This window comes from Pseudochaenichthys georgianus, chromosome 20, assembly GCF_902827115.2.
Source record: "Pseudochaenichthys georgianus chromosome 20, fPseGeo1.2, whole genome shotgun sequence".
NCBI classification, from domain to species: domain Eukaryota; kingdom Metazoa; phylum Chordata; class Actinopteri; order Perciformes; family Channichthyidae; genus Pseudochaenichthys; species Pseudochaenichthys georgianus.
In genome coordinates this window covers 5658355-5670622 of record NC_047522.1, presented here as the reverse complement: position 1 = coordinate 5670622, position 12268 = coordinate 5658355, and the positions used below count along the sequence as shown (strand labels likewise).

The following is a 12268-nucleotide window of genomic DNA, read 5'->3' as shown; positions in this document are numbered from 1 at the left end:
TAAAGGTATCTTCTGGCAATACTGCCTGGTGGTGTGGGACTGAGACATAGACCACCTCAGCCCAATGTAGTCCTTAAGGTAAGACACTTGAATGTGTGGAGGAGTGCACGGATGAGTGTGTGCTTCCTAGAAATAGAGGGAATAGGTATGTAAACTAGTGTGCTCAATTCAGACAGGTAATGTCAGCGAGGCATGAATAGACGGTCTCATGGCTTTGGCACGGTAGGGAGGCCTCAAGGTGGAGGGGGTGGAGAGGGAGGAGGAGGTGGTGAGCAGGGGTGACTATGCGGGGGGAAATGAAAGACTCCCATTCATCTAAACCAGATCCCTTTGCGACGGTGGTCTACTCAAACGTGGGGCAGGTATGGCATGAATAGACGGTTATGAAGAATGTGGGTCAGCTTGTGAAAGCGAAAGTTAGTGTTTGAATAAGGGAGCAAATGTTTTATTAACTCTGAAGTGAATTTATTAGAAAATCTACCACTTGAAGAATACGTAAAAAAGTCACTGCCATAAGCTTAATCCATGCATTTTGTGCATTCCTACAATTTTGCTATACATAAATTGCATCGTAATCTAAACATGTTTCGTGACAGACTGAAACAAAGATGTGAGAAAGAGAATCAGAAAGCCAAGGTATTTCCTTCCTTGATATATCCCAGCATGCATCAGGCCCTGTGGATCTCTGAGGAGAGCAGGGACAGAGAACAGACAGGAGACCTGTTCGAGGAACCACACAGAGAAGACCCTGTTAACTGACTTATGGCTCCTATTTTCAGCCCTTCCACCGGCCTACCTCTGACTGGACACACAGTTTCATACAAATGTTGGTCTCACTGCCCTTTCATAAATCTAATCCAAACTGACAGGAGATATGAAAGCAAATCTGCTCATAAAACTTGCACCTAAATAGTCTCCAGCTCTAACTTGATGAATATTATGACACAGTAACGTCAGTCTCCTATAAGATATAAACTGATTAGAAAATGTCTTCCTAATAAAAAGGTCAATTTTAAGTGATATCAGTCGAAAAAACTGTTTTACTTTATATGCATCCTTATACGAATCATAAAACATTTAGAATGTTTATATACAGTATGATGAAAATATATTTTCAAACAAATACCATACAACACTTTCCTATAAAGTAAATTGATATTTCTTTCATTATCGCATCGGACGAAGGATATTAACAAATGTATCTCTGAACTCCTGCATGATCCAAATAACCTCACAAGGTGAAACATTTAAAGTATGATATAATGAGCAACACAGATTATACAAAAAAAGATTGTGGACACAAACAATGGCTTTAAATATACCGGACCCTCTGTTCCCATGAGGATGACAAAGAATGCCAAAAAAAGGCTTTAAAACAAGAGCAGCAGCGTCAATCATTCCAATGTGGCATTTCAATGCAGAGTCTTTACAGCTGACAATAAAGAAACCAGCACCCTCTCAAGCAAACACAATCCTCATGCAGCCTTAGTGACGTTTACTTCCCACCAAAGGAGACTATGAGCGTCGAGAGAATTCAGCCATTGTCTGTCATTATTTACATCTGCCTGACCCCACGCCAGGCTCCACCTCTGGATAAACTGTTTAGGCAACTTATGTATACCATTAATGGCTAAAAGTCAATAACTGCCTACTGCCTATTTTTCAAATCTATTACTTTTGAAAATAATTTTTTTAACAAAGCCGGTAGAGATAGAATAGTAGAAAAACCTTTTGACATTCATTTCCGGGCTCAGAAAAAGATTGACTTCAGTGTTCAACACACACTATATGGGAGAGCTAATGTATAGTTGGTGCCAGTTCTCTACAAGTCCAACAAGACCCCCCACCATGATTGCTTGTGGCACAGTGACACCTTAAGCTTACAACTGACTCAAACTTACAACTGACTCATTGTAAAAGCAGCACTCATTCTTCTCTAGAGACAACAAACATGTTCTAATTGACAGAATCATAACATGTTTTTTAAATGTACATCTTTGAAATAACATTTGACATAAGTGCAGTTGCACTTGATAGTAAAAGGACAACAACGTTTTCCATAGCAGAGATACAAAAATGACACCACTTTACTCCATGTCAATTCAAACGATAATATTAAACCATTCCAAAAAAACATTTGAACAAGGCCACATATGTTTGGTAAACCTATTACACGTGAAACTCCCATAGCACTAAGTGTGTCTAATTACAAGGTAAGAAGAAGCTTTAACAACGGATCTGTGAAGTCTGAGAAGTTGACTGATAGCCAATGTGTGCTTTGCAGAAAAACACAAACAAGCAATAACAATGCACAAAGGTGGCAGATTGCATCCGATTAGACATGGCTGAGGTCGACATATCACCACTTCCATGTGTTAAAGTTTCCACAACCAAGTCCTCTTAGAAATGGTGGCAACAAGCAGCTTAACAATCACACCAAAGACCTTACCTGGAAAACGTCCTCATCCATGATCCTGGTGCCAAACACGGTGATGCCATTGGTGTTGATGGTGCCATAGTCACTCCTGAGAAGAGGCTTGGTGATCTTCTTCTTACAGTCTACAATGATGGTGACCGTCTGCTTCTCCACACTGATGGCCACACGATGCCACCTGGTCAAGGACACAAAAGCATCCAAGGTCAATAATTGTAGATTCATTATTTACGAAAGAGATAGGTTACTAGGAGCATATAGGGCATTGTAAAACATTTTAGGCATGGTACTTACTTCAATCAGAGGTTGCTACATAAACGACACGGTAAAATGAGGACAATTTATTTCTGTGTGGGACAGGTGTTACGGACAATACTGTGGTGGTTGATTACATTCTTAGGTAATGTTATCATTACTTTGAAAAGGATTATAATCTGCCTTTGATATATCACAACACACAAGTCCAGGAGAGATGCACTCTGGTGTATCATGTGATTCGTCACAGAGGTAAATGCTCTAAGGAACACGAACCTCAGAGTTATTTATGTAGGATATATTCTGATAAACACCACCCATAGAGGCACAGAGTTAACCGGGGTCACACGTGAGTCTGACACCTCCGTTGCCTCTGGACCATTTGCCACTGCACTTAAGGGCTATTGCATACCAGGCAGCGGTGGACCACATTCTTGCCCCCACACTCTGGCCCTGTTTAACACAGGATTACACTCATTAAACTCCAAACTTAATCCTCCTTCTGGATTACTCGGCATGACAGACATGGTGAACATTGTGGAAAGTGTGTCTCGGGATCCAGGAAGGCCTGCCTTGCCAGAGCAGGAGACGCACAGTCAAAACATTGTTCTGAGGTGCAAGATGAGTCCTGGCACCACTGTAGCTCAAGATACAATATAAGAAGCGTGTATAGCCTAACTGTAACTCTGACATCATATATATATATATCTGTATGGGAAATCTTGGTATCAGAAGAGGAAAAATGTCCAATTATTTTGAACACGGCTTGATTATATAAACATATTCCAGGGTAGGCAATAGAGCTTGGAGGCAAATAAACATGCAATGCTCTCTGGCCTCAGCAGTACAGCAGGACGGATTACTTGTCACCTTATATGGCAGCAAAGCAAAGGTTGACAGATTTAAGAAATGTCTCAAACATTTGAAGTGCATTATGTTAAAAAGAAGAATAGTAACATTTCATTTGGAAAAGTATATTTAAATGCAATCTTTTGAAACCCATGTGTGAACGGCTTGAATTAGAAACCTCCGAGGGTATACATTGTACTGTAACAGCTCATTAGAAATCCTCCTTTTCACCTACCCTTCCCTCTAAAGAAAGGATGATGCTCTTTATAACCTCATCAATTCCATTATTGTGCGTCTCTTTTCAGGCGTTGCAGATGCCTCTTAGTACCAATGAATACATCTCCAAGGGTTGTAGTCTGTACACAGCCTGAGCTGTAGTCAATGACGATTTAGAGAAGGCATGGAGCTGGAACGCATCCAGATCAAGAAGTGTTAAAATCCTCTGCAGAGAACACTGCTCCTTAGGCCCCGTCCACACAGAGACAAAACGGGTGTTATCCGCTATAGTTCTTTATCGTATGGATGGTTCGTCCACACGAGGCCGTAACGGAACCGCGGACACGGAGCCCTCAAACGATAACGCATCCCAAAGTGGGAAGGTCTGGTAACGTAACGCTTGCGGCACCGTGTATACGCCCTAAACAATCATAGCACCGCCTCTCCCCACCTCTCCTGCTCACCCCCGCGTCATTGCTGATGCTTTCGCCAACAACAACTACACAGGGTATCGTTCGTGCTCCAGGCGCTACTGACCATGCTACAGATGTTAGTGCAACATCTACAGCTCCTCTACCACAACCATCAGCAACAAGTGGACAAGGAGATCTACATGAACTACATGTTGCTAAATCCACCGCGGAGAATAACCAGAAGGGCAACCAGGCAACCATGGCAACCATGCTCGGGGGGTCTTCTTCGAGCTTTTTTTGACATCGGTTCGTTATCATTTTCGTCTCCGTGTGGACGGGGGACTGGGTCACCTAAACTACACATGGGACATAACAGCTCTACAAGATGAACACAATATTGGCTGACTTTCTCTTTGTTGCAATCTGCACATCTGCGGACACATCAAGTCTCATTGGAAGTTAATTTGGGTCGCACAACTATTGTGAGGGTTATGACTACCTTCAAAAGCTGAACTATCCTCCCATACCCTGTTCGGCAAGTGAAACAATGTGTAGAATAACACTGAAAGACATTATAAAATACATTTCAAGTGATGCACTATTTCCCAGCAGCCAATCTGTTTTTGTATCCCCTCTTGCCCCTGCACACCGGCTCATGTCAGCTAAGCCGAAGCTCTGAGCGAGAGTTCTGGGATTTCTGAACCTGGGAGCAGATAATCAGGTTTATGCTAAAAGGTTTGGAGCGCTGTTTCTGGTTGGGTAAGGTAATCCAAAGGGGTAAAAAAGGGAGTTTGAGACTGCCCCTTTCCCTCCTTCCTCCCCCCCCCCCTCTCTAAAATAACAGAGGCAGTGAGTTCATGGATGAGGTCAGGTTGCCCATAGCAGTCCCTGCTGTGCCCCAATAATCCAGTGTCTTCCTGTCTCTGACCTGTCTCTTTGCCCATGGACCCATGATGGGATGGATTATCCGGTCATGAGCACCTGTGGCGCAAAAATGGGAAGATGTTGTTTTCTTACTTCTTTCAAGAAGAACAAGTCGGGGAAAGTGTGTTCTTAGCTGATAAATAAAATCAAGTTTTAAGATGATCAAAATGACTCCAGCGACAATAACAATGTGAAATCCATTTCGATCTCAGACAACAACTGTACCCCCCTCCCTGCAAGCAGCAACACCCATTCCTTCTGAATCAGCTTAAACGATGAGTCGGAGGGTGTGTGGGTTAGTTTGAGTGTTATATTACATGAGTGGATGTTTGAGCTTTGACTTACTTTCCATCAGCGAGGTTGAGAGTACGGAACAGAGGGTAGTCCTCCGGCGCTGGCTTGCCGGTCTGATCCTCATACAGGAAGACAGGAGAACGTCCCACCTCCACACCCAGCTGCTGGACTCCCTGCTCATTGTAAATGGACAGCAAGAAGGACTGGAGGCCGGATTTGGGGCGCACTGTGGTCAGGATGGAGAAGTCCTCGGGAAAAACACCTCCTGCACGGCCAGAAGGGGAGGGGCGGCAAAGAAGGTGAATGGGTTAGAGGTATTTAATAATAATAATAATTCCTTACATTTATTATAGCGCTTTTTCAATGACTCAAAGCGCTTTTCATATACACACATTACACATATATCATACATGCAATGGTCAGAAACTGTGGACAATACCCACAGGAGCAAGTTCAGGTGAAGTGTCTTGCCCAAGGACACACCGGCTTTACAGACGCAGCAGTGGACACTTCAGTATAACTAGTTAAAACGAATTCAATGCAACAAGACAACTACTTTTTTTGTTGTAATAACTTGTTTTATTACACTGTACGGTAACACTTATCTTTAAGATTATAATGATGTGACCTACAGCTTTCACACATCTTCAATTTATTCTTTATAGATGTCTCGTATGACACTTTGTTAAAACACAACTCATTATTTTGCGCCGTCGTACAGATCTGTTGGTAGCCAGATTTGCTCAGCCTTGAGTCTTACTTAACAAGACACGATCAAATGAAGAATCCACTGTCAAAAGACACCTTTGAAACACACTTACTAGTAAACACATAGTGGAGGAGAGATGTTAATGGATGAAAAGTTGATCTTACCCGGGAACAACTGCGTGGTGGGGGCACTGATCTGGACCTGCTTGGCAACTCTGTAAGCTGAGTCCGGCTTTGATGCTCTTCGGTTTGTGCAAAGTCCTGATGTTTTCGTCACTCCTTCGGGGTAATTTTGAAATTCTAATACATTTAGCACGTCCACTGGCTCTGCTGATGGGTGGACACATACAAAAAGAGTTAGGTCATAGCAATGGTTGATGGGTAACAATATTGAAAATAACATGCATACTGTATCAAAGTATGTTATCGTAAATTGGTTATATGGTATATTGTTATACTGTTAAAGGGCAGTGATAGTGTCAATGCATTATTCATGAAACTGGAAGACTAACCCATCTAAGCTGTGGAACATTACCTCCTTCACTATGTCCCTCCTATACCAGTCCATCGATCATTACAATTGCACTATAGCGCAGTATCATGGACACGGTAGACCCAATTAATGATAAGAACAATATACCCCCATTGAGCATTACATGTTTAAAGAGTTTTTTAGGGCGGAGGATCCTTATCTTCCTGTGGTTCTACGGGACATTTCTCAGTCAATGCCAACCAAAGAGCACAAGGAGCAATGTGCCAACATATATCTAGTTGACAGTAAAACACCTGGATAGGTTTACCTTGATAAGGCTCTCTGGGTTTTCCATTCTTTTAAATCTGATTCACTTTGTATAAAAGAGCCTGTGTGGTGATGGTGCCCATAGAGACGCCTGGGAAAGGATTATAATCATGCCCTCACAGTATCAACCGTTAGCTTGGTTAATCTGACAAGGGAGAAACCAAAGTTCTGCAGTATATGCACGACTGTAATGTAGGCTATTTGTAGCTGGAAGAATATTATCGATGCAAGGTTGAGAAAAGGTTGAAACTTGACAATGTTCTCGGTTAGTGGGAGACCACATTTTGATGCTAAGGACATACTGTGGGCACTATGAATGAAGCCCCACATAAAAACTTCAAAGCCATATGTTAAAATAAAATAAGCACTCAATTCAGTCCACAGAGCAGCTTTATCCCACCAAAGCCAGGGAATACAATGGCATACTGTTACATGGAATTGCCCTAATCTGTTTGTGTGGGGCAAATTAGCATGCAGAGGTGTCTGAAAGCATTAGAAACTATTTTCCTACAGCTCTTCAGAAAGTTTGTAACTTCTTGATACAAGGGGGATCTTAAAAAAAATGCGTGATGTTGCTCTCGACACTCTCTGGTCAACATTCCATCTGTGGCATGGAAAAGCTCATTAAGAGCCTGTTCCAGTCTCTTTGAAGAAGCATGTGCTTTGGGGACAAGTCTCTTTTTCAACAGGAATATATTCCTGATAAATATAAGCTTTTAATATCACTTAATGATCCTGAAGGAATCGTCAAATAAAAGGGCTTGTCCTACATCTGGTCTCCTTATCTTCAAGTACCTTATACACCTTCAATGGACCAGATGTATATCATGAATTAAGCAAACCAATCACACCTATACTCACAAAAGCAATCTTAACATGTTGGTAAAAAATGTATGACCTTCTAAGGGAAATATGTGACATGGTTAAGCTCCTCACTGTGGCAACGCAAAAGCTTATACAAGAACATTTATGTAAAAACATTGAAGAAAAGTTCAAGTTGAGAGCGAGATCAGCAAACTGTTGCGCCATATGAGAGCCATCACTAAGAAAACTGTTTTGAAGCTTGTAAGGATGAACCAGCTACTTACTTTGGAGAGTGAACTGAGGACCTCATTGTGAGTTCCTGCAGCGTTGCTTTCAGTTCAAACTCCAGGACTCATATGTTCCAGATGTGGCCATTTGGCCAGGCTACGACCCTCACACAGAGGTGCTGAGGAAACGTCAATACTGACCAATCCATTAAGGTTGCCAAATGAGTGTGCACAGGTGTTTCATCTGATGAGCCGGTGTGAGTTTGCCCTCAGGGCTGAGCAACCAGGCCATATGGAAACAGGCCAGCAGAACCCAGGTGGCACGGAGGGATGGACCTACCTACGTCTGGAAAAGAGTGATCATTCTATCCAACCCTACGTTCAGTCAAGCCAGCCTCTATTGTTCAGTTGTCAGAGCATCTGAACATCATTATGCAAATAGCATGCTGAGAGGGAAGGTGCAGTGTCAGACATTACCATAAGACATAAATCTACTAATATGCATCATGTTCACAGGTGTACATTGATGTAAACAGTGTTCCAAGAGATAACAACACCTGCTCTCGGACAGAGGCCAACAAAAGTCTCTGTCTCAGCTCGTGCTTTATCACCTAGTCTGTTAGACTTGAGCAAACTGATGCCATAAATACCCCTCCTGTTGTGTCATTTTCAGCTCTCACATTTTAACAGAAAGGTACAATTGGCAGATAAACAGAGGACCTTTTCACCTGCAGCTCCCTTAGACTCTAATAATATATTCAGCCAGAATGTCTCTCTATACTGTATATCCCCCCCTCCTCGCTCTCCCACTCTCCCTCTCTCCTTCCACTATGCTGCCGGCTAAAACAAGACAGCTTTATGCTGGTGTCATACCAAAGAAACTTTACAGAGACCAACCCAGTTTTTCAAAGCATTTCCCCCCCTTGCTTTTCCTCTCATTTACTCCTTTTACTGTATGCCTCTAACTAACAGGGCATGTTAGTGTTTCTTTTTTTTTCACCAATCAGGCCATGTTGCAGAAATAGATCTAAATGTAATCCTACACATTTCAGAGTTTGAGTGATGATTTGCAGTCTTTGTACAACTTCCAGCTGTGGTTTTTTTAGTGGAGTAAAAAGGTCTTGTTCATTTGATTCATGATTTACAAATGAATATGGATATGTGACAGCTACACAGGACAAAGGTCCAGCAAGGAGCTGATTAGCTGATGTTCCCGGGTGAGCACGTTCGGGAGAAGGCTCTGAAAATGCTAGCTTTGTCTCCTGGAATGTACATGCCTGCGCCCCAGGGGCTGCGAAAACGTGTCTGTACATTGCTAGATGGAGTGGGCACCCTGCAGAAATGGTTTTGGTTGACTGAGACTCTTGAACACAGAGCCTGCAGCAGAATGTTTAGGATACAAATATGCAGTAGTTGATGTGTTGTAGAGGTGACATTTTCAATCATTGGAGGCCAGTATCTTCTGAGTTAAAGCCAGAAGAAAATGACTGTAAAAAGAATGTTGTCAAATTAATCAAATCAACAAAACTTGATTTGTGCTGTACAAATTCAAATAGCAATAAAACTGCATTAAATCAAATTGTGGCCATTACTTGCTTTAACTAAATATTTGGTTGAAAGGTTGAGATATCTGACTACTTATGTGCTTATCAAACCTTCCCAAGTGGAAATAAAAAGGTAAATGAAGTCTCTAATTCTGTATCTAAATATGTTTTCAACAATAAATCCTTGCAGAATTGTCTATAAATGAGGTGTGAGGCCTATGTAATCCTGCACCCTGTGACTTGCAGCTATTATAGCTGTAGGCTAGGCCCATACGCAGGCCTGCTCTTTGAAGGCTCTGAAATCATAGGGAAGTGCAACAAGGACCATCATCAAATAACTGCTCAGTACTTAGAGGGGAAGCATTCCCACCACTCACACAACACAGCCTTGTCCAGCAGCCGACAAAACATCTAAGTGCAAAGTTGAGGGGAAGAGCTGGGCACTGGGGGGGTTGCACAAGCCAGCTTTTGGGCTTCAGTGTGGACCAGGGCAGTGTGGAGATAGGGTGAACCTGCCTGACCACATAGCCCCCTGCAGACACCCAGGGGCTTTGTGATATACTTTATTAATCCCTTACAGGGACATTTCTTTGAGGGATCTATGGTTTCAGCTCAATTCCACATCTGTAAGTAGCATGTTATCAAAGTTCAGGTTCTGTCCATGAAATCCACCCAAATAACCATGTCCACATCCACCTAGCGGACCATAGTGCAAACAAAGAGCTTTCTTTCAGCCTAAGTGAATCTTAAAAAGTACAGTACACTGCTCTGCTCTGCTCTCCATAAACACATACCAGAGGCTTAGGATGAAATTAATTGGACGAGGTGTTTCATCTTCTGAGAGGATGCTTTCCATTCATGCGTAAAAGTAGCCCGCTGTCAAATATGTGATAATGATTATTGTGTTCAAGCCACAACATATTTGCACCTTATGCAAGTATCCCCTGATAACACGTTGGCTACCGTTTTGCTGCACGTTACCGAAGTTTTTTGTTTGATGTATTCCACATAACGCTCAATCATACAGGTGGCAATACGGGGTATTCTCGCTTTAATGTTTCTACTCTGGTTGTGGAACAGTGAAAATACACGAATGTAAATGACCACGAAGCTACCGTGACGCCGCTGTGTCCAGGTAAATCTCCATCACAGTTACCGAGTTATCCCAGCCGGTCGCCCTCCGTCCGCTTTCAGCCAGATAAAGTTCGAGGCGTTGAATCCTAATAATCTTACCTGCTCTGACATGGGTAGCTTGTAGAACCAGGGTTAACGTGATGAAAGCGGTTACAGTGGAATCCATAAGCCACCTTTTCGTTTTCCACCTTGTGGACCACCTTTGGATCTCCATGGTCGCGCCGACAATTAAATAAAACTTTTGAGCGACTTCAGGTGATTTTTAGTGACGTCCCTTCCACAATTCCAAATGACGATGAAAACTGTCCTACAAAAAAGCCATATGTGAGAAGTTTCAGCCACACCGAGGCCCCCGAACCTCCTTTCCAGTGCCCAGCCTTCAGAGTGAAGGAAGTCGGGCTTTAACCATAACGTGCAGAGTGCAATCGGTACACTTGGTGCGTCCACGGGCAGGAGGGCTGGGCAAGCTCCACAAAGCGGAGCCACGGTTAGAGGGAAGTGACAAGGGAGCCAGCCCCCGATTAGCAAATCACGGGGCTGGAAATTCTCCTTCAGGTCCTCCCATTAGCTTTGTGTGTGCCCCCAAGTCTCTCCGAGAGCACTGAGTAAAGAGATGAAAAATAAAACCGTGACAAAATTGGTAACGACCTGAGAGTGATGAAAAAGCAGGATTGTTCATCAAGAGTGTATATTAGGCTACTCATTATATCCTTGGTCAACTAATCTTACACCTCCTAAGCTGGCACATATAACTGCAGTTATTTGCAGCATAAATACAATATTAAGTGAGTAAGTATATGCATAGATTTTCACATTTACTTTATGTAATGTATATAAAAAGAATAGCTGTAGGGAAACATCATTATCATAAAACACCTCAATGCACATGCCACAGTAAACTAATGGAATTCCTAAAGACCTCTCAATGTTTGTCTTGTCGACGAGCTATATGGATTAGGCAACTTGTTTTGTTTCAATTGGCAAACTTCCTTTACTGTCTTTAGTGGTCTATAAAAGACAGCCATGCATGTAGCCTATACTATAACTTTTGATCAAACTACATTTATCGAAGCTCCAAACCAATTGTTGTAAATATGCCTAATTCCACTTTCTCTTTTGCAGCCTTCAAAAGCCTGCTTCATATTCACTTGCCAGCTCAAAGGAAACATGACTACTGACAGGCCTGATATACAATTGGTAGTTTAAGGGCATTTCCACAACCTATGTTGTCTGGGGTTGTGGAAATGAGGCTTGTGCACCCTGACAATGACAGTGACACAAAGAAGCAGGAAAAACAAATGCACTAATGTTCCAGCCGTGTGAGATGAATCAAACTATTCCCAGACCGACTTTTGGACAACCCTAAAGACGATGAAGGATTCAACGATTCCTCATCTAATATGACCTTTTAGAAACAGGGGTCACGACAGAAGACAATCAGCTACTTGTATCTCTTGGCTTCCACCGGTAAAAGCATGGATCCTGACCAGGTTCTGTCTGTCAGCCCGCTCGTCCTTCCCAGCCAGCCAGACTGTTTCCTGCCAAGCCGTATCAGATGCTCCTCCTGGATGGCCAGTGGCAACACACAGAGCAACTTCTCTGGGAACAGTTGGTGGCTGGGCAGGAAGCGTTTTCATGCTACATCCCATCTTCTCATGGTTCAGAGA

General features: G+C 42.7%; 1 protein-coding gene across 2 annotated transcripts in view; it reads right to left on the bottom strand.

Annotated features, from left to right (window-relative positions):
• The window catches only part of col11a1a (collagen, type XI, alpha 1a), a 66890-nt gene extending 55905 nt beyond the window's left edge, over positions 1–10985 (bottom strand). Inside the window, exons 1-4 of one of the 2 annotated variants that reach the window (XM_034108295.2) lie at positions 10701–10985; positions 6259–6423; positions 5437–5650; positions 2450–2612 (exon numbers count right to left, since the gene is read on the bottom strand). In XM_034108295.2, the coding sequence (XP_033964186.1) occupies positions 2450–2612; positions 5437–5650; positions 6259–6423; positions 10701–10815 (657 nt within the window). In that variant the 5' untranslated portion in view covers positions 10816–10985. The remainder of the gene's footprint in view (positions 1–2449; positions 2613–5436; positions 5651–6258; positions 6424–10700) is intronic. The other variant, XM_034108294.2, reaches the window with a different exon arrangement.
• Positions 10986–12268: the final 1283 nt, after the last annotated feature.